Source organism: Haliotis asinina, chromosome 2, assembly GCF_037392515.1.
Source record: "Haliotis asinina isolate JCU_RB_2024 chromosome 2, JCU_Hal_asi_v2, whole genome shotgun sequence".
Lineage (NCBI taxonomy): Eukaryota > Metazoa > Mollusca > Gastropoda > Lepetellida > Haliotidae > Haliotis > Haliotis asinina.
Window position 1 is genome coordinate 24061018 of NC_090281.1, and position 23937 is coordinate 24084954.

A 23937-nucleotide genomic window follows, 5' to 3' on the forward strand; every position below is an offset into this window, starting at 1 on the left:
TATTATATGCCTTAGGACTTCCTCTTTTAATCATTTCATTTCTGATATTCTCAAGCATGGGTTGCTGAAGATGACTTTTAACCCGGATCTTCATGGGTTAACGAAATTTGTGTGACACTTCCTTGGAAGTTCGATTTTCCTCTGTGGACAATTATTTTATCTCTCCTCTCCAAATGAACCAGCAAAGAGTCGTCTGCAAGGCTTGTTGCGCCTTGATAGAATGAGTGTAAATGGTCAGTACGTGGTCATTCGAACCCGAGACGTTAACCATTAACTTCAACGCCTTGGAAATTGACAGGAGTCAGACTACTATCGCCTGTATGTTCAGTGTTCCACTATCTGTGAACAGAAGTCCATGGGTGACAAAACCCATGATAATGATCACCCACGTTCGGGGTCAGAGGAGAGTAGGGCTTGCAGGATAGCGCCGAAACCAGAATTTACCGAAATTCACTAATTGTGATAATGTCAGGTTAGGTGAGCCAGAAGTGATAATCTGGCAATGTTAGCAAGTACATGTGATCTACACGAACATAATGGCTGATAGGTGGTGTGTACGAAATATTGATACAGTTGTAATTTGCACTTTAACCAAAGTACTCCCTTGTGTGGAAGCTGAAAAGATCTAATATGCTGAATAGGAAATGGAACTTTCATAAAATTAAACGTTTATGTTTATGTCTTCTGTTATAAACCTTGAAAAAAAGAGTCTTCTTTCGCTGTTCAGTGTTATACTTAAGGCTATCCGAGGTTCGACACAGCCGAATGGTGACAGCTGTACATGTTTAGGGAATATATAGAGATCCTGCTCTTACTTCGAGACAACAGTAATTTCGACACAATGCTGTAAGATCATGACAGTACTTTGGTAAATACTACGGAAACATTCATGTTTGTAGGGATGAAAAGTTAGAAAGTCTCCAATGTTTTCTGGCCCTAACAAAGAGAAATTAATCCATTTGGAATCTGGATGATGTGGCACTGGCTCCGTCTTGTCACGGGTCGGTGGGGTGGCGCAGTGGTAAGGCGTTCGCTCATCACACCTAAGTCCCAGGTTCGATGGGTACAATGGGTGAAACTCAGTTCTGGTGTTCCACGTTGTGTTTGTGGGAATATTGCTAAAAGCGATGTTAAGCCTGGTGCAATCAAGTGGACTGCTACGCGTCTTAGCTAAGCAGACAAATATTTCTTCGTGTAGTTTCATATTTAGTTTTGTGTCATATTTTGTGACGTGCTTACACTTTCCGCGAACGTTCTGCTGAATTTCCTTTGTCAGTGCTAGAAATTGGCATGCAAGGACGTTAAATAAATTGTTGTGTGTAATTTCCAGACTTGATTATTTACAGGTGGTGTGGTATATATTGCATATTGATGTGGTTGGCGGTGAAACATGACTCAGGATGTTTGTACGGTTTCGTCACCCATATATGACATAAACTGACCTGTTATAATAAAAACAAAACAGTTGGCTAGGCATGTCTCCAAACATGGTTGCTTTCTCCATAAAGGAACGTGGTAATATATATACTGAACATCACAAGCAACGCAACTATGGCTTTTTGTCAACTTTTTGAATAGAAGACATATACATGACCGCTTACTTTTATGAGATTTCATTTTTTCGAAACTCGCGATTCTTTTGCTGTTCAGTATGTGGTTTAAAAAAAACCATACGTGATATGATTATTCAAAAGCCGGTTTACCACCAGGAAGGGCTTGCAAAACAGAATGATTCCAGTACAACGACGGGCATACGTTTTCTGTCTAAGGTAACGTCCATTCGAAAGTGGAGAAACTGCAAGCAGATGTATAGTCTGGTTCATAATTATTGAGAATTTTTCTTCTTACTTTGAGCTATCCTAACACCTCAACTGATTCACTGATACTTAAAACTAAGTAATGGTATAAGGGAGGTAACTCATCCTGGCCTACTGAGTATAGTACAATTAGAGTTACCTCCCCTGAATTTGTAACAGACGTCATTTTCCTCAGCACTGTCAACAATGTCTGTTGAAGATAAAAGAAGGTTGATTTTTGAGTTGTGTAATCAAGGAATTGATGATGTAAATACATTGGCAGCGAGAACAGGAACTCCTCTTTCTACTGTGTATAGGATTAGGAAGAATTTTAAAGGGGGAAAGGATTTTGGGCACCAGAAAGGAGCAGGGAGACCCAGAAAATTGGACTTCTCAGATCGCGTCCGGCTGGGAATTTTAGCGTCTAAAAAGCAAAGGGCAAGCATCTCCAACATCAGGTATGAAATGATAGAAAGGGGATCAACAGTTGTATCAAAATCTACAGTTAGAAGAAATTTGATTGATCTTGGATGGGAGAAAAAGACTGGAATTCCTTCTCCTCTCATGAAACAAGAACATAAAGACAGGCGTGTTGAGTGGTGTTTGGCACATGAAAACTTTGACTGGGAAAATGTGATTTTTACTGATGAAAGCTCAATATGGGTATATCCCAATAATGTGAAAATATGGACAAAGTCTGCGTCAGCACCGTTGTATCGACGACCTAAATACAGCCCAAAGTTTCATGTATGGGGAGGGATATCCTTATTAGGAACGACCCCGCTGTGTGTGTTTGAGGGAAATCTGACAAGTCAACGCTACACTAACATATTAGATAATTTTCCCCTTCCAAGTGCACATGTGTTTTATGGAAATGACTGGATTTTGCAGCAAGATAATGATCCTAAACACACCGCAAAACATGCCAAGCAGTGGTTTCAGGAGAAAAATGTGACTGCATTACCATTTCCTGCATATAGTCCTGACTTAAATCCCATTGAGAACATTTGGGGGATGATGAAGGAATGTGTGAATCAAAAGGGGTTGACAAAAATTGAAGACATGAAGAGAGAAGTGGTCCGATACTGGGACAGCATAACTCACGAGACACTAACCTCTCTGATAGGAAGTATGCCTACCCGTCTTAGACTGTGCCGTGAAGCTGAAGGAGACTTGATAAAATATTAAATTGTTACCTACACAACATGAAAAGGTCAGTTCACTTTCACAATACATTCAATTTTGTCTGATTTGTTCTCGTTTAATAATATGAAATGCTTTAGCTATTCTCAATAATTTTGAACCATACTGTATATATGGACCAACCTGAACGACTGACACTGACGCACCAAAGACCATGTCTGAGAACTGTATCAACCAACAGCGGATCGAACGGACACACTAAGGGAAGTAACCCTGCTTGGCACACTACGGCGCTACAGGCCATTTGTCCTGTGTATATCACCTTTGCTCACGAACATCATAAATATTTATATCCAGGAGATGATGGTAGAAGTATGGTGGTTGATACCATGAACGCGGTTTGGAGAAAAGTATTTATTATGTAAACACGCAACAATCTTCTGAGGTGGGTGGTGAGCCTGAAAGGAAATCCAATATATTTTAGCACTTCTCGGTAAACATTTCTATCTGGTAACATCGTCATGTGCTGGTGTTACAATAAAACCCAGAAAAAACTACACAGCATATACTGAACCACAAAAGAAGCGGTTTCTTGAAGCACACAATTTAATTCACCATCAGTGATAATCAAAACGGGGGACTGGGTTCAAACTTGACAATTATGGTTAACACATTTTTCGCAAATCACTCCAAACTGGTAGCATTACGATACCCTAAAGTCAGCATTGTGTGTGGCTCCCATGGGTACCGGTGAAAGCGTTGCATCATCTGCACATACAATGGATTAGCCGTTTGATGACAGCCATTGGCTCTGCCAAGTGCCTTAACGTGTCTAGCCGCAGTTGTCGCGCTTTGTTGGAGGTCATTCAGTCTTCTTTGAATCTCGTCCCAAAGGCGCTCTACTGGACTTAAATCATGACTGAGTGCAGGCGATTGTAGGATTAGGATGCCATGGTGTTTTAGGAACTCAAGTGATACTCTGCCAATGTGAACACAAGCGTTGTCTTGTGGGATGATGTGATTTTTGTAATGTCCAAAATGTGTTGCAACTTGGGGTCTTATGACTTGATCAGTATAGCGAGCAGCTGTCAGCCTGGACCATCCACATCACGGAAGACCACTGTGTCAACTAACTTGCTCAGACCGATTGCACCCCTCACCATGATGCTTGGACCACCCAGAGAGTCTCTTTCGATAATACACACATTGGAAAACAGTTCCCATGTCTTCACCATGCTCTCACTCTGCCATCGACTGTCGAAACACAATATAAGCTTTCAGGAGGCACTTTTCCACTGTCGATAACGCGCCGCTTTCGATGCTCGGTTGCATATTGAAGTCGGTTTTGGTGGTGATGAGCGATGTGGACTGTGATATGGCCCGTGACTACGACTGCCTTTTATGCGCTTTGGTCGTTATGCTTTTTCATCGGAAAACACACTGATATTGGTAATAACTGTCAGTTTGGATTGAAAACCATGTTAACAAAACAGTACAATCCTACTAAAAACGACATTTTGAATAAATGTATTTGTTTTTGAAATGCGACGTTTCTTTAGTGGTTCAGTATAGTTTTGTCCCCTTTCCAGTCAGACCATATCACCGTAACGTCTACTAAAAGCAAACTTTGTCATACAGAATATGACTTTCGAAAGTGTGCTATCGATGTATTTACACGGACGTTTCGACGCGAAATAGTGAACAATTATGAGGCATGTGAAGGAAGAGGAATTTTACGCCATATTGAGTCAAGCAATCTTCAGTGTCAAGGTAGAATCGGTTCTGATCAAAGTCACTACAGCATAGACATGATCCGACCTACCTCGGATCAAAATATGTATGTACCGCGATAGTTAGTATCGTATCGTATCGCGAGGTCGGTTATCGATTCACACGATAATTCATTTGTAATGATGACATGGTGTACTAAAACGCATAAACCATTTACCATTCTACCATGACTTCATTAAATACTGGATTGTGATTGGTTAATCGAAGTCATTCAGAGGTATATAATCATGTTATAAACCTCTGATTTCCAACACAGTATGTTTATCTCCTAATTATACCATTGTCATAGAGTTATTGTTGATTTCTTCCAACGCCAGAGTACGTCATTAATTCGTGAAAGGTTCCCTATACTTTACAAAAGTGTGCATTGCAGCATCTCCCCGAAGCAAAGGAGTTAACAGAACTATTTTGTGGCAAGACCGTAGCGCTACGATATGCTATAACCATTTATGCCAGTTATGCCTCAGTCTGTTAACACAGTAACTCAGTAGAAACCGAAAGATGACACTACAACCGATTTACCTCACTAGTTACTTCCCCACGCCCACTCCAGCACCATTGATCGCTTTCTCGACCTGGAATCCCAATGTGAAACAATGTATGCAGGCATAGAACTAAAGGAGACTTCCGTATATTACAATATATTTATATTGTTGGAAGTAAAACAGTCTATTTTTTGGCTGTTTTGTTGAATACAGGACCTTGCTTGTTCTCATGGAATTTCTTTCACATACCAGAGCAATGATAATACACACCGATGAAACAATCGCATGTACCGGCTACTGCCATAACCCATGCTGGGTCGCAATCGTCTAATTTCAAGATGGGGTGGACGTTTTGAAAATGTTATCCCGGAAATACTTACCACTGCATAGTGATGAGAAAACTCGCCGAAAGACACTTTGCCATCGCCTGTTAGAACACGGAACCACGATTTAATCAACTCATACACATCAACACACACACACACACACACACACTAATTAATTATTGTGATATACCCTCCTCAAAAAGGTTTGTTACACGTATGATTGAAGCTTAATTCCGGTAAACGAAGGGTTGCGGCCGTAAGATTTCCTCATCCCGTGCTGCGGCAGCGGGCGTGATGTTTTGAACCACTTTGTTTTTTTAAAGTATATCTGTAACTTTATTCATAGCATGAATCATATGTATTTATGTACGTTTTGTAAATTGAAATAAATTGGTAGAGTGTTGAACTGATTTGATTTTAATCCCCAACTAATCCCCCCTGTTTGCGCCTTTAACTTTGACAATGAAACTGGCAAAGTATAACGACAGAAATCCTCTTGCATGACTACAGAGATGGCTCACCCGAAAACGACTCCCTCTCATTACTCCAACTCAGTGGTTCTCTTTGATTTATCACGTCTCTTTAATGTCACGTTGTACAGAAGTGAGACTAGAATAAATAACTGTCTGTCTGGAAACATAAATGAGTCGAACCCTTATTCGAGCTCATAATCATAGTTTTCTGGTTTCCAGCAAAATATTTACTTACCATTTCCGTCGTAGTCTGAGAATATTCTCCTCACGTCAGATTTCGTGATATCGCCATCTTTGTTGGTATCGTAGTAATCAAAGTTGCCTTTTGCTGACGCCTGAGGGACTCCCGATGCCGCAAGGTACTCAGCCAGAGACAAGTGGCCGTCACCTAGGGGAGACAATTCCTCGGTTAATGATTGCAATAACCTGTGTCATGACTCGCGTGGGGCATTGTATTCACAATATCAGTCACTGGTCTGTGTAGTCCTGATTTCTTGAGGATCCCTTCTGGTCGCCATACAAAATAAAGAAGGGAAAGAAAACTTACCGTTCTTATCGTACACGTCATATACGGCTTCAAATTCTGATTCTGAAAGGTGACTGTCTGAGTCGGTGTCGACTTGTGAAAACGCCCTTTTAAGGGCAGCTACAACCGGGGAGTCAGTGCTGAAGTCGAGAAGAAAATGTTTTTAATGTATGATCCTGTCTAGAATTTGTCATGGTCAGCACAACTAACACACCTCATCTTACTGTTCCTCTGTCGTGTTACCACTCATTATCGGATATATGTACAATATTCATACAAGTTTTACGTCTTAAAACACAGATGTGAGAGCATGTTGATGACACGCCTTCATATGCAAGGTTGTGTACATACAACACGTGTTTCAGGGAGATAGTTTGGATAAAGAACTTCAGGATTTATGATGAAGAGGCAAGACTTTACAGTGTAGATTAATATACAACAGTAAAAATACTTTATAACTTGTCATGAATATCTGTCTAGAAAATACAATGAGTTTATTCACATTCACGCCCTGTTCTGCCCCAACACCCGTGAAGTCTACGAACCCATCTTCACATTCACGCCCTGTTCTGCCCCAACACCCGTGAAGTCTACGAACCCATCCGTGAAGTCTACGAACCCATCCGTGAAGCCAAGACTTTACAGTGTAGATTAATATACAAGAGTAAATTTCAGTTATAACTTGTCTTGTATATCTGTCAAGAAGATACAATGACTTTTTTCACATTCACATTCTACAATCATCTTCACACCCTGCTCTGCCCTCATCCGTGAAGCCTACGAACCCATCCGTGAAGTCTACGAACCCATCCGTGAAGTCTACGAACCCATCCGTGAAGTCTACGAATCCATCCGTGAAGCCAGGACTTTACAGTGTAGATTAATATACAAGAGTAAATTTCAGTTATAACTTGTCTTGTATATCTGTCAAGAAGATACAATGACTTTTTTCACATTCACATTCTACAATCATCTTCACACCCTGCTCTGCCCTCATCCGTGAAGCCTACGAACCCATCCGTGAAGTCTACGAACCCATCCGTGAAGTCTACGAACCCATCCGTGAAGTCTACGAATCCATCCGTGAAGCCAGGACTTTACAGTGTAGATTAATATACAAGAGTAAATTTCAGTTATAACTTGTCTTGTATATCTGTCAAGAAGATACAATGACTTTTTTCACATTCACATTCTACAATCATCTTCACACCCTGCTCTGCCCTCATCCGTGAAGCCTACGAACCCATCCGTGAAACCTACGAACCTGCAAATTAAAAATAGGACGAAAATGGTATGTCTACGGGAGGCAACTCTGTACAGCGGACTGCCGTCTGAGACCACTTATGTCATCACAAATGAAACTCACGCTGAAAATGCCACGGCAACAAGACACGAGAAGATTATGAGGCTGTTCATTTCGATCTGGAAGAATAAATGAAAAACAATTACTAAAATCAAATTGATTAACCACCAATGTCTGTTTAAACAGTGTAGCATTATATCATATTTTTGTCGTAATTATTTCGTTTGTGCGAAATGAAGTTTTGCCGTTCAGTGCTGAATCAGATGAGCTTGCAGTATATGGAATCGAGTATGCTGTTCAAAATTCATACATATCACAAATGGTTTGTCTTGAATTGTATATGACATGTATATAACCCGCGAAGATCCGGGTTAGAATTGATCTTCAGCAACCCGTGCTTGTCGTAAGAGACAACTGTTTTACGCCGCTTTGGGCAGTGTTCAAGCAACACCACGGCTGAGGACTCCAGGTGGGCTTCACACAATGTACCCTTGTGGGGAAACGAACACAGGTCTTCGGTGTGACGAGCGAACGCTTTAACAACCAAGTAAAGTCACTGCCTCCATGGTATGAAATATAGACTGGAATGTTTAGTGTAAGTGAACCAGAAGCAAATCAACAAAATGCAACAATAGTTATTTTAATGTAGAAGTCTAAATTCGTTTCGAAAAGCATGGAAGAGGAACGTATACTGTAACGTTATTTCAAATTCCTACTGACAGAAAGTGGAGTGAAACGTCTGTTGACACAGATGGTATTGAGAAGTCACCTGAAATTGACGTGAGTGAGTGAGTTTAGTTTTACGCCGCATTCAGCAATATTCCAACTATGTGTTGATAGTCTGTATATAAACAATTCTGGACCAGATAATCCAGTGATCAACAGCATGAGCATCAATCTCCCGACCCCGTTAGTCGCCTCTTACGACAAGCCAGGCCATCTATTGTGGCAAGCATGGGTTGCTGAAGACCTAGTCTACGCCGGATCTTCACGGGTCTCGTGTGGCAAGAGATACTCAATATAGGATCATTCGGGTTATGATGATGTACAATCAAATTCATCTAGTTGTTTGATCGCCTCTTCAATATCAGAATCTTCACGGCAACAGAGTGTGTGCGTATGTTTTTACGAAGCTTTTAGCAACATTCCAGCAATATCACGGCAGGGGACACCAAAAATATACCCGGGGAATCGAACCCGGGTCTTCGGCGTGAGGAGCGAACGCATTAACCATTAAGCTACTCCACCGCCCCTCAGGGTAATGGGTAAGGAACTTGTTAACAACTGAATATATAACGAGAGAATTCCGGGTGACAGATGATCAGACAAGATTAGCTTGACGTGTATCCCTGCTCGTAATATCACTCACTAGTCTAAGCTAGACTGAATTATTTACTTTAGGTATATAGCTGGAATACCCCCGGGTTCGGCGCTAAACAACAGACAAACACCTTATCAGCGAGTGGTTTGTGCTCACCTACCTCGAGATCCTGTGAGAGAAGACAGACAGCTCGCCAACGAAGATTTAAATACTCTTCAAACACGTGCCATACTCGTACAAGATACGCGTTGGTGGTTCCTGCACAACAATTTTAAAAAATACCTGCTGATTGTGTTGTTTTTCTTACACAATTAGTAGACCTTAGTACACAGATTCCTTCATGACAAACACAGAACTCCTGAGTTAAACGGACTGTTGAATGACCTGACATTTTCGGCATTGGTCGAGTTTTCTTGGAAATTTAGCTATGGATATTTGAACCAATAGCGTTTGCTGGACTAGCCACTAGGGCTTCGTAGAGACTGGCCACTGGACATTCTAGTGAGTGAGTAAGTGTTTACGTCGCTTTTTAACCATATTCCAGCAATATCACTGCGGAAACATTTTAGACCGACTACAAAGTTTGTAGGTAGTAGCACCAGAGAATGTACTTAACATAAGGCTGCAAACGGTTATATTCATTCCTATTTTCTTCATCATTTCGCTAAATGATACATAAGTAACAATCCGGCTGTGTCAATGACCATATAAATTATCGAGTCCGTGTCAGAGAAACTAGTGAGAGACAGCATGGATGAAATTCCTCGACACTGGACCACCGCCAAACTATAGCCCAAATAGGGCTGCACAACAGACAGAAAAAAATGACCAGTCTTTTTTATATGCGAACTCGTATGTAGGAAGACAGGTCATGTTCCCTTTGCTGCGCAATTCTATTCATGCGCTTCAATTTGCATGAGGTTTGACTTCGATGATACACAATGAACCAGATGACACATATCAACATTTCTATTTTATGTGTTTTCACAATGAAAAAACTCGAACATTTCCATGAAACCGCATGGAGTTGATATGGACATTCTACCAATTTGGCAATTTGAGCTTCCTTCATACTTCATGACGCCATTTGGGTTAAGGGTGTTTAACGTAAATATAACGGGCAAAAGAAAGTGTAAAGTTTAAAACTTGGTTTGACCAAATAATTAGAAACTATAAATAGTATTGTCTGGCTGAAAATATATATAAATTACAAAAAAAAAAATAAATAAATTCTGTTACTGATCAGTGTATTTCAGTAATTTCACATCGCGACACCTTTCATTCGCTGGTGGATTTCACTCAAGTGATGAATAAAAAAGGGCTTTCATCACTGAAGGCTTAACTCCACAACCAGCGGATCCTCCCACGACGAAGGAAGGTAACTCCGTGTTGCGAACTGTGGTTCGCTATACCAGAAACCTGATAACAGAAACTCAAGCTGGCGCCCGCCAAAGCCTTTTACCACAAAGAGCTGTTGATTGAACAAGGGTCATATGGTATTTGAACCAAGGATCCTAGCAGTTAAGAAACTGTCATTTTAATCCATTTAACGAATGGCCAGTGACTGAATGAGTATGTTTTAACGGTGTCTTTAGCATTATTCAAGCAATATCACGGCGGGGTACATCAGAAATGGACTTCACACATTGAACCCGTGTGGGGATTCGAGCACGTGTCTTCAGCGTGACGAGCGAACGCTTTAACCATTAGTATGCCCCGCCGCCCCATTGAAGGACTGCTGAAGGCGACACAAGTTAACGTGGAAATAGTCCACAGAGTGAGGTTAGGTAATGACTTGCTGATTCACCAAACCAGCCGTAATCAGCTGTGAAAAGTCAGTTGTAAGATCCCGTGACAGATAAGTTACGATCAAACCTTCTAGGAGGTCTGTAACCATATGTTGCTACCAAAAAAAGTAACAATATGTAAAAATGAAATAGTGTTAAAGGTATTCTCATCAGTGAACTGTGTATATTTTACTTTTTCGTGACTTCAATACTTTCCGGATTGGTGCGGATTTAGGTCCGGAAATCAATAATCCTGATAAAATACCACAGATGTTACCCATATATATGTAAAGACACCTTCGGGTCATTCTTCATTCTTTTCGAATCTCTCCACAGTGAAAGATGAAATTCCTAGTCGTTTTTTCCTGTCTTGCATCCTTGACTTTAAGGTTGGTGGTTCATCTAATGCTAAGTTTAAAGCTAAAATAATATTGTAACGAGTTAAAAACATATTGCTTTAACATTTTAGTACTGGATGCTTCGTAGTAGAATGTTTTAGATTAACCTTGTGAACTTGGTGGTAGAACTCTGAGTCTTTTTTGTCTATATTCAAGATTTTCACCATTTTATTAAACGTTAACACGACAAATCGTCGGTTTGAATTGAAGTTTACAGGCATCGAATGTGTAATACGTCCTTCACATATCATAACGCAATACATGTATATGAAGGCAATAAATTTGCAAATTTGTACATTTTGATATGTTATTCTGTATGTCGCCAATATTAGCGCAAACCCTTGTTCCCTCAGCACTGATACGGAATATTTTCAAACTTTTGAATTTCTCAAACAATTTGCAATGCAAATGCCTTGTTCAATCACTGCTTATTGGTACATATAACCTGTGTCATCTCTGAATAAGTTAGATAGCTAAATATGAAAATTACGTAAACAGGTTTCTTGTAATATTCGTTTTATGCATTCATTTGTATAGAACTTATCCATTGTATAGAACTTATCCATTGCATAGAACTTATCCATTGTATAGAACTTATCCATTGAATAGAACTTATGAAGAAATAACGTCGACGATCGGTCGGATTTTCTTCTCATGAAACAAGTTTACCAGCAATATGGGATTTATTAAGAGTGATACACGATATTGTTTGTTTCTTTGGGAATTTCCGTTTGGGTTGCAGTTTCATGCCAGGATATGACAAAATAACATACAACTTTGTTTACAGTGGTTCTACTCCAAATTCTCAGAAAATGTTGAATTGTTGCGTTGAATAGCGAATATCAGCTACAATTTAGATAGATTTTATACAGATTTTTTTCCTAATTTTTAAATCCCCACATTTTCGTACCTTTGAAACGGGTTACACTGTCTGCAGGAAATACTATCAATGACATACTATCAAGTTAATATTTTGTATTTTGTTAGGGTGTACATATATGTCTTCTTGTTGTAGATTCTGTTAAACGTGTTCTGAGATTGTGATTATTCTGAGACGTTCCTAGATAAGGCCATTCCTTTAACGGTTGTAACATTAAAGAAAAAGTGATTCATGGAAAGTGATATATTTCATTACTGATCAAGCCTCTATGGGTGGCGACGGGGTAGACCAATGGTTTGTTTGTTTCTTGTGTCCTTCGCCTTGATGTTGCTGGTATATTGTTAAAATCAGCTTAAAACAACACTCACTCAAGTATATCTATGCAGGATAGACACTGCAACTGGATTTAAATTTTTTTTTTGCGTGGTATGTTGTTAAAAACGGTCCCTTTCATCGCTGAGCGAAGTGATGACCGGTTGGGATTCACTGATCTTAACTGCAGTAAACTCTGATTCGGGACGTCATCGTGGCTTGATGAAGTCTAATCATTTCAAAGTTGTGATGTTATTGATGAGGAGGTAAATGCTAATTTCAGTCAACATGATCATCACAAAAACACCCAGGCTGTGTCCGAGCACCTCTTCAAGCTTCTAGACACCGACAGGAGCGGTGACGTGTCCAGTCAAGAACTGCTAGCGGCCTTCCATCAATATGACACCAATGGTACTATATTTCTCTCCACACTATCCTCTCAGCAATCCGTCATTGTCTTTAGACTAGACTCGCTGGAATTTGGTTCTCTTTTTACACCTTTCTGATTATAATGTCCACCCATCTCTCTGTTCTAGCCTCTCTGTAGTCTGGTACCCTCTGTGAACACCCTGTCGTACCCTTGGATAAGTCATTATCAATGTCGTTACAGTGTATGTCGTACCCTTGGATAAGTCATTATCAATGTCGTTACAGTGTATGTCGTACCCTTGGATAAGTCATTATCAATGTCGTTACAGTGTATGTCGTACCCTTGGATAAGTCATTATCAATGTCATTACAGTGTATGCCGTATCTTTGGATATGTCATTATCAACGTCGTTACAGTGACTGACGTTACAGTGTGTTTCATGACAGTATATGTCGTACCCTCGGATATTTTGAATGTCGTTACAGCGGACACGTCATTATGAATGTCCTTACAGGTGATCACCGTCTGACAGAGAAGGAATTCTACTTTGGGGCCTGTCACCACACCCCCGAGATCTGCCCGGAGACGATTGGTCTGTTTCAGGAGTTTGACACACTCAATGAGAATGTGCTGTGGCTCGGGAACATGAAAAGTGTATACAACCTCTTCGATACAAACGGTATGCTGCCCTCCCTATATACAAACATTGTGGCACTTGACTCGGTGCTTACCCTTGTGTTTAACGCATGTCCTTGATTCCCAATTGCTTAGAAAGATACTCATGGAGATGTTCACCGCATTGTCTGGTCCAGACTCGATTATTTACAGACCGATGCCGTATAGCTGGAATATTGCTGAGTGCTGCGTAAAACTAAACTCACTCACTCGTGCAGTTCCCTTGTGTGTCGAATTATTTTATCACCAGGCTCTCACGAAGCTTTGATATTAGCTTCGATATAAATCACTGGTAATAACATGATGATGAAAATGTGAATGTATAACTTTTATGTCTTACAACACCACGAGCTGTATTTGGCATTTTCTACAGGAAACGGCGAGATCACCCGCAGCGAGTTTGTCGCCTGGATGACAATCGTGAGTAAAAACAGACTGACACATAGTTCATGTACTCTATTCCTAGTGTAGACAGATGTATGCATTTCTCAGAAACAGCAACGTATCAGTTAAGAGAGAGTAAGGGGATAGTACACACCAACACTCACAAGAACAAGGTTTCGACTGTCGAAACTGCATAATTTCCCCGTGGCTACCGTAGATGAAACAATGATATCTGGAGGATAAGCATAAAATGGCATGGTCTGAACTAAACGAACACGCGAAGCAGTACAGATCCGACCACTGGATACACATCATCGTATTATGAAGGGCGGTTCACGTCCAAATGTGGCCAGCCACCATTAAAGAAATGAAACGAATTGAAAACTGATGCTTCCGTCCAATATTGCTTTTCAAGTTTATGTGTACATTTTGAATTGTTAAACTGTGTTTCAGAAACTTGACGCAATTAAACAAAATCTGCCGAAACACTGAGGTAAGCGTGTCAGCAAACTGTAATACCCCAGAACCAGCATATTACGAATCCTGGACTTGGCATAAAATTCTTGCCTTAAAATCAGTTTATCACAATCAGTCTACATCAGAACAGAAGCAAGTCAATTATCTGTGAACCTACCCAAACTAAAACTCTAGAGGATGAGGGTAAAAATTCTAATTGTTAAAAATATTAAATTCTTCTCTTTTTAAATGATGTATTCATCATCAATTTAATCGTATTGTATATCTTCCACTCACATTTACCATCAATTTTGTTTTGCAGATACTTCTGAAATCCGAATCAATAAATATCAGTAACATATATACCCGTTTCTTTGTATTATTTTGAGCATGAGTTCGAGATACAGTTCGAGTCCGTTCGAGTCACAGTTCGAGCCAGTTCGAGTCACAGTTCGAACCATAGTTCGAGTCACAGTTGGAGTCAGTTCGAGTCACAGTTCGAGTCACAGTTGGAGTCAGTTGGAGTCACAGTTCGATTCACAGTTCGAGTCACAGTTCGAGTCACAGTTCGAACCATAGTTCGAGTCACAGTTCGAGTCACAGTTGGAGTCAGTTCGAGCCACAGTTCGAGCCACAGTTCGAGTCACAGTTCGAGTCAGTTCGAGTCACAGTTCGAGTCACAGTTCGAGTCACAGTTCGAGTCAGTTCGAGTCACAGTTCGAGCTAGTTCGAGTCACAGTTCGAACCATAGTTCGAGTCACAGTTGGAGTCAGTTCGAGTCACAGTTGGAGTCAGTTGGAGTCACAGTTGGAGTCACAGTTGGAGTCAGTTCGAGTCACAGTTCGATTCACAGTTCGAGTCACAATTCGAGTCACAGTTCGAGTCACAGTTCGAGTCACAGTTCGAACCATAGTTCGAGTCACAGTTGGAGTCAGTTCGAGTCACAGTTCGATTCACAGTTCGAGTCACAGTTCGATTCACAGTTCGAGTCAGTTCGAGTCACAGTTCGATTCACAGTTCGAGTCACAGTTCGAGTCACAGTTCGAACCATAGTTCGAGTCACAGTTCGAGTCACAGTTGGAGTCAGTTCGAGTCACAGTTCGAGTCACAGTTCGAGTCACAGTTCGAGTCAGTTCGAGTCACAGTTCGAGCCAGTTCGAGTCACAGTTCGAACCATAGTTCGAGTCACAGTTGGAGTCAGTTCGAGTCACAGTTGGAGTCAGTTGGAGTCACAGTTGGAGTCACAGTTGGAGTCAGTTCGAGTCACAGTTCGATTCACAGTTCGAGTCACAATTCGAGTCACAGTTCGAGTCACAGTTCGATTCACAGTTCGAACCATAGTTCGAGTCACAGTTCGAGTCAGTTCGAGTCACAGTTCGATTCACAGTTCGAGTCACAGTTCGAGTCACAGTTCGAGTCAGTTCGAGTCACAGTTCGAGTCACAGTTCGAGTCACAGTTCGCGTCAGTTCGAGTCACAGTTCCAGCCAGTTCGAGTCACAGTTCGAACCATAGTTCGAGTCACAGTTCGAGTCACAGTTCGAGTCACAGTTGGAGTCAGTTCGATTCAGTTCGAGCCAGTTCGAGTGGCAGTTCGAGTCACAGTTCGAGATACAGTTCGAGTCACAGTTCGAGTCACAGTTCGAGTCACAGTTCGAGTCATAGTTCGAGTCATAGTTGGAGTCATAGTTGGAGTCAGTTCGAGTCACAGTTCGAGTCATAGTTCGAGTCATAGTTCGAGTCATAGTTCGAGTCATAGTTGGAGTCATAGTTCGAGTCACAGTTCGAGATACAGTTCGAGTCACAGTTCGAGTCATAGTTCGAGTCATAGTTCGAGTCACAGTTCGAGTCATAGTTGGAGTCAGTTCGAGTCACAGTTCGAGTCATAGTTCGAGTCATAGTTCGAGTCACAGTTCGAGTCATAGTTGGAGTCAGTTCGAGTCACAGTTCGAGTCACAGTTCGAGTCAGTTCGAGCCACAGTTCAAGTCACAGTTCGAGTCACAGTTCGAGATACAGTTGGAGTCAGTTCGAGTCATAGTTCGAGTCACAGTTCGAGTCACAGTTCGAGTCACAGTTCGAGCCATAGTTCGAGTCACAGTTCGAGTCATAGTTCGAGTCACAGTTCGAGTCACAGTTCGAGTCACAGTTCGAGATACAGTTGGAGTCACAGTTCGAGTCATAGTTCGAGTCATAGTTGGAGTCATAGTTGGAGTCAGTTCGAGTCACAGTTCGAGTCATAGTTCGAGTCATAGTTCGAGTCATAGTTCGAGTCATAGTTGGAGTCATAGTTCGAGTCACAGTTCGAGATACAGTTCGAGTCACAGTTCGAGTCATAGTTCGAGTCATAGTTCGAGTCACAGTTCGAGTCATAGTTGGAGTCAGTTCGAGTCACAGTTCGAGTCATAGTTCGAGTCATAGTTCGAGTCACAGTTCGAGTCATAGTTGGAGTCAGTTCGAGTCACAGTTCGAGTCACAGTTCGAGTCAGTTCGAGCCACAGTTCAAGTCACAGTTCGAGTCACAGTTCGAGATACAGTTGGAGTCAGTTCGAGTCATAGTTCGAGTCACAGTTCGAGTCACAGTTCGAGTCACAGTTCGAGCCATAGTTCGAGTCACAGTTCGAGTCATAGTTCGAGTCACAGTTCGAGTCACAGTTCGAGTCACAGTTCGAGATACAGTTGGAGTCAGTTCGAGTCATAGTTCGAGTCACAGTTCGAGTCACAGTTCGACTCATGGTTAGAGTCACAGTTCGAGTCACAGTTGGAGTCAGTTCGAGTCAGCAAAAGACCTCCAATCACATGTTCTCCAATCACAGTTCGAGTCAGTTCGAGTCACAGTTCGAGTCACAGTTCGAGTCACAGTTCGAGCCATAGTTCGAGTCACAGTTCGATTCACAGTTCGAGTCACAGTTCGAGCCATAGTTCGAGTCATAGTTCGAGTCACAGTTTGAGTCACAGTTCGAGTCACAGTTTGAGTCACAGTTCGAGATACAGTTGGAGTCAGTTCGAGTCATAGTTGGAGTCACAGTTCGAGTCACAGTTCGAGTCACAGTTCGAGCCATAGTTCGAGTCACAGTTCGAGTCATAGTTCGAGTCATAGTTCGAGTCACAGTTCGAGTCACAGTTCGAGTCACAGTTCGAGATACAGTTGGAGTCAGTTCGAGTCATAGTTCGAGTCACAGTTCGAGTCACAGTTCGAGTCACAGTTCGAGTCATGGTTAGAGTCACAGTTCGAGTCATAGTTCGAGTCACAGTTCGAGTCACAGTTCGAGTCACAGTTCGAGTCACAGTTGGAGTCAGTTCGAGTCAGCAAAAGACCTCCAATCACATGTTCTCCAATCACAGTTCGAGTCAGTTCGAGTCACAGTTCGAGTCACAGTTCGAGTCACAGTTCGAGCCATAGTTCGAGTCACAGTTCGATTCACAGTTCGAGTCACAGTTCGAGCCATAGTTCGAGTCATAGTTCGAGTCACAGTTTGAGTCACAGTTCGAGCCATAGTTCGAGTCATAGTTCGAGTCACAGTTTGAGTCACAGTTCGAGTCTTAGTTCGAGTCATAGTTCGAGTCACAGTTCGAGTCACATTTCGAGCCATAGTTCGAGTCACAGTTCGAGTCACAGTTCGAGTCAGTGCGAGTCACAGTTCGAGTCATAGTTCGAGTCACAGTTCGAGTCATAGTTCGAGTCACAGTTCGAGTCACAGTTCGAGTCAGTTCGAGTCAGCAAAAGACCTCCAATCACATGTTCTTCATTAGCTCTCTCTTGCGACATTGGATGATAGAAGACTACTCAGTATGGTGACAGTCTCTCTACTAGCATGAACACACGCAGTTGCAGCTTTGTTGGCTTTTGTGGGACGTATCCCAGATTCCCAACATCCGTATTCCCGTTACAGTCTCTCTGCCAACATGATGCCACAGTTGCAGCCTGGCTTGCCTTGTTGGGACGTATCCCTACATCTGTATTCCCCATTACAACCACACTGCCAATATGGTGACACACAGTTGCAGCCTTGCTTGCCTTGCTTGCCTTGCTTGGACGTATCCCAACATCTGTATTCCCCATTACAACCACACTGCCAATATGGTGACACACAGTTGCAGCCTGGCTTGCCTTCCTTGGACGTATCCCTACATCTGTATTCCCCATTACAACCACACTGCCAACATGATGCCACAGTTGCAGCCTGGCTTGCCTTGTTGGGACGTATCCCTACATCTGTATTCCCCATTACAACCACACTGCCAATATGATGACACACAGTTGCAGCCTGGCTTGCCTTGCTTGGACGTATCCCAACATCTGTATTCCCCATTACAACCACACTGCCAATATGGTGACACATAGTTGCAGTCTTGCTTGCCTTGCTTGGACGTATCCCTACATCTGTATTCCCCATTACAACCACACTGCCAATATGGTGACACACAGTTGCAGCCTGGCTTGCCTTGCTTGGACGTATCCCTACATCTGTATTCCCCATTACAACCACACTGCCAATATGGTGACACACAGTTGCAGCCTTGCTTGCCTTGCTTGGACGTATCCCTACATCTGTATTCCCCACTACAACCACACTGCCAATATGGTGACACACAGTTGCAGCCTGGCTTGCCTTGTTGGGACGTATCCCTACATCTGTATTCCCCATTACAACCACACTGCCAATATGGTGACACACAGTTGCAGCCTTGCTTGCCTTGCTTGGACGTATCCCTACATCTGTATTCCCCATTACAACCACACTGCCAATATGGTGACACACAGTTGCAGCCTGGCTTGCCTTGCTTGGACGTATCCCTACATCTGTATTCCCCATTACAACCACACTGCCAATATGGTGACACACAGTTGCAGCCTGGCTTGCCTTGTTGGGACGTATCCCAACATCTGTATTCCCCATTACAACCACACTGCCAATATGGTGACACACAGTTGCAGCCTGGCTTGCCTTCCTTGGACGTATCCCAACATCTGTATTCCCCATTACAACCACACTGCCAATATGGTGACACACAGTTGCAGCCTTGCTTGCCTTGCTTGGACGTATCCCTACATCTGTATTCCCCATTACAACCACACTGCCAATATGGTGACACGCAGTTGCAGCCTGGCTTGCCTTGTTGGGACGTATCCCTACATCTGTATTCCCCATTACAACCACACTGCCAATATGGTGACACACAGTTGCAGCCTGGCTTGCCTTGCTTGGACGTACATCTGTATTCCCCATTACAACCACACTGCCAATCTGGTGACACACAGTTGCAGCCTTGCTTGCCTTGTTGGGACGTATCTCTACATCTGTATTCTCCATTACAACCACACTGCCAATATGGTGACACATAGTTGCAGCCTGGCTTGCCTTGCTTGGACGTACATCTGTATTCCCCATTACAACCACACTGCCAATCTGGTGACACACAGTTGCAGCCTGGCTTGCCTTGTTGGGACGTATCCCTACATCTGTATTCCCCATTACAACCACACTGCCTGTATGATCGCACACAGTAGCTGCCTAGTTGGTCTAATTTGCACGCCTATCAACATTTGTTTTCATTTCACACAATTCGGACGAAGCCAGACAGAACTTTCATCAGAGAAGAAATTATCGCATTATCCCAATCTTGAGTTACGTGAACCCTACGCCAGTTTAAACGTCTTTCCTTTAGCGCATCTTTCATCAATGATGCTTTTTCAACCAGTTAAGTCTGTGTCATTCTTGACTATAAATGATCTCATTTCTAATATTCTCAACCGCATAAACGTGCTTTTACGACATACGGAAATATGGTTGCGACGTCACGGGGGCCATGCTGCTACAAGAAACAACATGTTTGTTTCTACATGAAATCAAACCCATGGATCTGAAATAATTTTTAATAATTTTTTAAGGATTTAATACTTTACCAACAATAAAAACGTGTTGAAATGTCTTTGGATTCCACTTTCGGCTGTCCTAGATTGACCTATATCTGCGGATTATGAGATCACCATGACACTAGGTCAGTGAGACGTCAGGTCACTATGACGTCAGTTACACTGTTCCTCTGAGATTTCAATAGGAAAGTCTCTCCGGTTTTTCCGCTCTCTTGTGGGATATTTTCTCACTAAACTTTCAGACCCAGGTATTCTTTACGTAAGGTGAAAACACTGAGATATAAGGTTAGCCTTAGTAAAGGTTGCTTTTGAAAGGACGATGTCACTACTCGACACCACCAGCAGCAACCATCACTACTCGACACCACTAGCAGCAACCGTCACTACTCGATATCACCACCAGCAGCAGCCATCACTACTCGACACCACCAGCAGCAACCGTCACCACTCGACATCACCAGCAGCAGCCGTCACTACTCGATATCACCACCAGCAGCCGTCACTACTCGACATCACCAACAGCATCCGTCACTACACGACATCACCACCACTTACCGTCACTACTCAACATCACCACCACCATCCGTGATTACTCGACATCACCACCAGCATCTGTCACTACTCAACATCACCACCACTTACCGTCACTACTCGAGACCACCACCAGCATCCGTCACTACTCGACACCACCACCAGCATCCGTCACTACACGACATCACCACCACTTACTGTCACTACTCAACATCACCACCAGCATCTGTCACTACTCGACATCACTACCACTTACTGTCACTACTCAACATTACCACTAGCAACCGTCACTACTCGATATCACCACCAGCAGCACCCATCACTACTCGACACCATCACCAGCAACAGTCACTACTAGACACCACCACCAGCAACCGTCACTTCTCGACATCACCACCAGCATCTGTCACTACTTGATATCACCACCAGCATCCGTCACTACTCAACATCACCACCACTTACTGTCACTTCTCGACATCACCACTAGCAGCAGCCGTCACTACTCGACATCACCAACAGCAGCAGCCGTCACTACTCGACACCACCACCAGCAGCCGTCACTACTTGATATCACCACCAGCATCCGTCACTACTCAACATCACCACCACTTACCATCACTACTCAACATCACCAGCAGCAACCGTCACTACTCGATATCACCACCACCATCCGTCACTACTCAACATCACCACCAGCAGCCGTTACTACTCGATATCACCACCAGCAACCGTCACTACTCGATATCACCACCAGCAGCAACCGTCACTACTCGATATCACCACCAGCAGCAACCGTCACTACTCGACACCACCACCAGCAACCGTCATTACTTGACACCACCACCAGCAACCGTCACTACTCGATATCACCACCACCAGCAGCCGTCACTACTCGACATCACCACCAGCAGCAGTCACTGCTTGATATTACCAGCAGCATCCATCCCTACTCAACATCACCACCACTTACCATCACTACTCAACATCACCACCAGCAGCCGTTACTACTCGATATCACCACCAGCAACCGTCACTACTCGATATCACCACCACTTACCGTCACTACTCAACATCACCACCAGCAGCCATGACTACTTGATATCACCAGCAGCAGCAGTCACTACTTGATATTACCAGCAGCATCCGTCCCTACTCAACATCACCACCACTTACCATCACTACTCAACATCACCACCAGCATCCGTCACTACTCAACATCACCACCAGCAGCCGTCACTACTCGACATCACCACCACCAGCTGTCACTACTCGATATCACCACCACTTATCGTCACTACTCAACATCACCACCAGCAGCCATGACTACTTGATATCACCAGCAGCAACTGTCACTACTTGATATCAACACCAGCAGCAACCGTCACTACTCGATATCACCACCAGCAGCACCCGTCACTACTCGACACCACCACAGCAACCGTCCGTCACTACTAGACATCACCACCAGCAGCAGCCATCACTACTCGACACCACTACCAGCAACCGTTACTACTCGACATCACCAGCAGCAGCCGTCACTACTCAACATCACCAGCAGCAGCCGTCACTACTCGACATCACCAGCAGCAGCCGTCACTACTCGACATGACCAGCAGCAGCCGGTACTACTCGATATCACCACCAGCAGCCGGTACTACTCGACATCACCACCAGCAGCCGTCACTACTCGACACCACCACCAGCAACCGTCATTACTTGACACCACCACCAGCAACCGTCACTACTCGATATCACCACCACCAGCAGCCGTCACTACTCGACATCACCACCAGCAGCAGTCACTACTTGATATTACCAGCAGCATCCGTCCCTACTCAACATCACCACCACTTACCATCACTACTCAACATCACCACCAGCAGCCGTCACTACTCGACATCACCACCACCAGCTGTCACTACTCGATATCACCACCACTTATCGTCACTACTCAACATCACCACCAGCAGCCATGACTACTTGATATCACCAGCAGCAGCTGTCACTACTTGATATCAACACCAGCAGCAACCGTCACTACTCGATATCACCACCAGCAGCAGCCATCGCTACTCGACACCACCACAGCAACCGTCCGTCACTACTAGACATCACCACCAGCAGCAGCCATCACTACTCGACACCACTACCAGCAACCGTTACTACTCGACATCACCAGCAGCAGCCGCCACTACTCATCATCACCAGCAGCAGCCGTCACTACTCGACATCACCAGCAGCAGCCGGTACTACTCGATATCACCACCAGCAGCCGTCACTACTCGACATCACCACCAGTAGCCGTCACTACTCGACACATGTTACGCGACCTGTGTCGGGTTGAGCGTTGTCGTGTCGAAACAGCTCCCTCTGGCGGTTAATAAGTGGGAGGACGAGATTTCGCCGGATCTGGTTCATGTGGCGACCTGCTGTAAGATTGTTTTGAACCACCACTAGCTCTGATCTACCAGAGTAGGACATGTCTGTCCACACCTTGATGCGTTCTCAATCAAATCTGTCCACCTGTAGATCGCAGCTTGTTTCGATGTGGCTCATCCTGACGCTGAAGGAGGAAAAGCGATTCATTGCTGCATCAACGAGTTGCCAGTTCCCAAGGTTCCATTCCATGCCATGCCTGTACCCTGCTGCACAGTTGGACACGCCGTTGTCGGTGTACTCGTGATAGGACAGGTCCAACTTTTGGTCGATATGCTCGAGTTCCTGTTTCTCTCAGACGATTTCTGACGGTTTGGTTGGATATCCTTCGAAGACCATGAACCTGTCCTGCAGTGTCCATTGCTGAAGCAAGTCGGTGACGTAGGTGAAACACCCGGATGAATCGGTCTTGAGCAGGCGTGGTCTTCCACTTCCGGGGCGATCTTGGGTAGTACTGAAATGGGTATATCGATGTTAAAATCGAAATGTGGGGCTGTTATGGGCGTTCAGGTGTCTTGCAACAGAAGACTGGGAATCACCTATTTCCAAACAGTCATACTTCGGTCAGTAGCATTTAATCTTGTCCTTTTTGATCATCGATTACGTCGTAATGAAACGATGGATTTGGTTTGGCTTTTCATAGTCTATGCCTGTTCTCATGTGTTCGACA

The 23937-nt window shown here is 43.4% G+C and overlaps 3 protein-coding genes across 3 annotated transcripts; 2 read left to right on the forward strand and 1 right to left on the reverse strand.

Annotated features, from left to right (window-relative positions):
• Positions 1–1472: 1472 nt before the first annotated feature.
• On the reverse strand, positions 1473–9416 carry LOC137272376 (calcineurin subunit B type 2-like). Its single transcript, XM_067804752.1, has 7 exons — positions 9325–9416; positions 7907–7962; positions 6562–6680; positions 6250–6402; positions 5596–5642; positions 5253–5305; positions 1473–3397 (listed from the first exon to the last, which is right to left on the reverse strand). The coding sequence occupies exons 2-6, from the start codon at positions 7954–7956 to the stop codon at positions 5261–5263; spliced, it is 414 nt and encodes a 137-aa protein (XP_067660853.1). The 5' UTR covers positions 7957–7962; positions 9325–9416; the 3' UTR covers positions 1473–3397; positions 5253–5260.
• Positions 9417–11142: 1726 nt separating this feature from the next.
• LOC137272377 (uncharacterized) lies at positions 11143–14789 on the forward strand. Its single transcript, XM_067804753.1, has 6 exons — positions 11143–11340; positions 12825–12952; positions 13426–13590; positions 13960–14006; positions 14424–14463; positions 14749–14789. Exons 1-5 carry the CDS (start codon positions 11294–11296, stop codon positions 14460–14462), a joined length of 426 nt encoding a protein of 141 aa, XP_067660854.1. The 5' UTR covers positions 11143–11293; the 3' UTR covers position 14463; positions 14749–14789.
• Positions 14790–20619: 5830 nt separating this feature from the next.
• LOC137271658 (platelet glycoprotein Ib alpha chain-like) lies at positions 20620–22807 on the forward strand. The gene is made up of 2 exons (XM_067804090.1): positions 20620–20856; positions 22172–22807. Exons 1-2 carry the CDS (start codon positions 20620–20622, stop codon positions 22805–22807), a joined length of 873 nt encoding a protein of 290 aa, XP_067660191.1.
• Positions 22808–23937: the final 1130 nt, after the last annotated feature.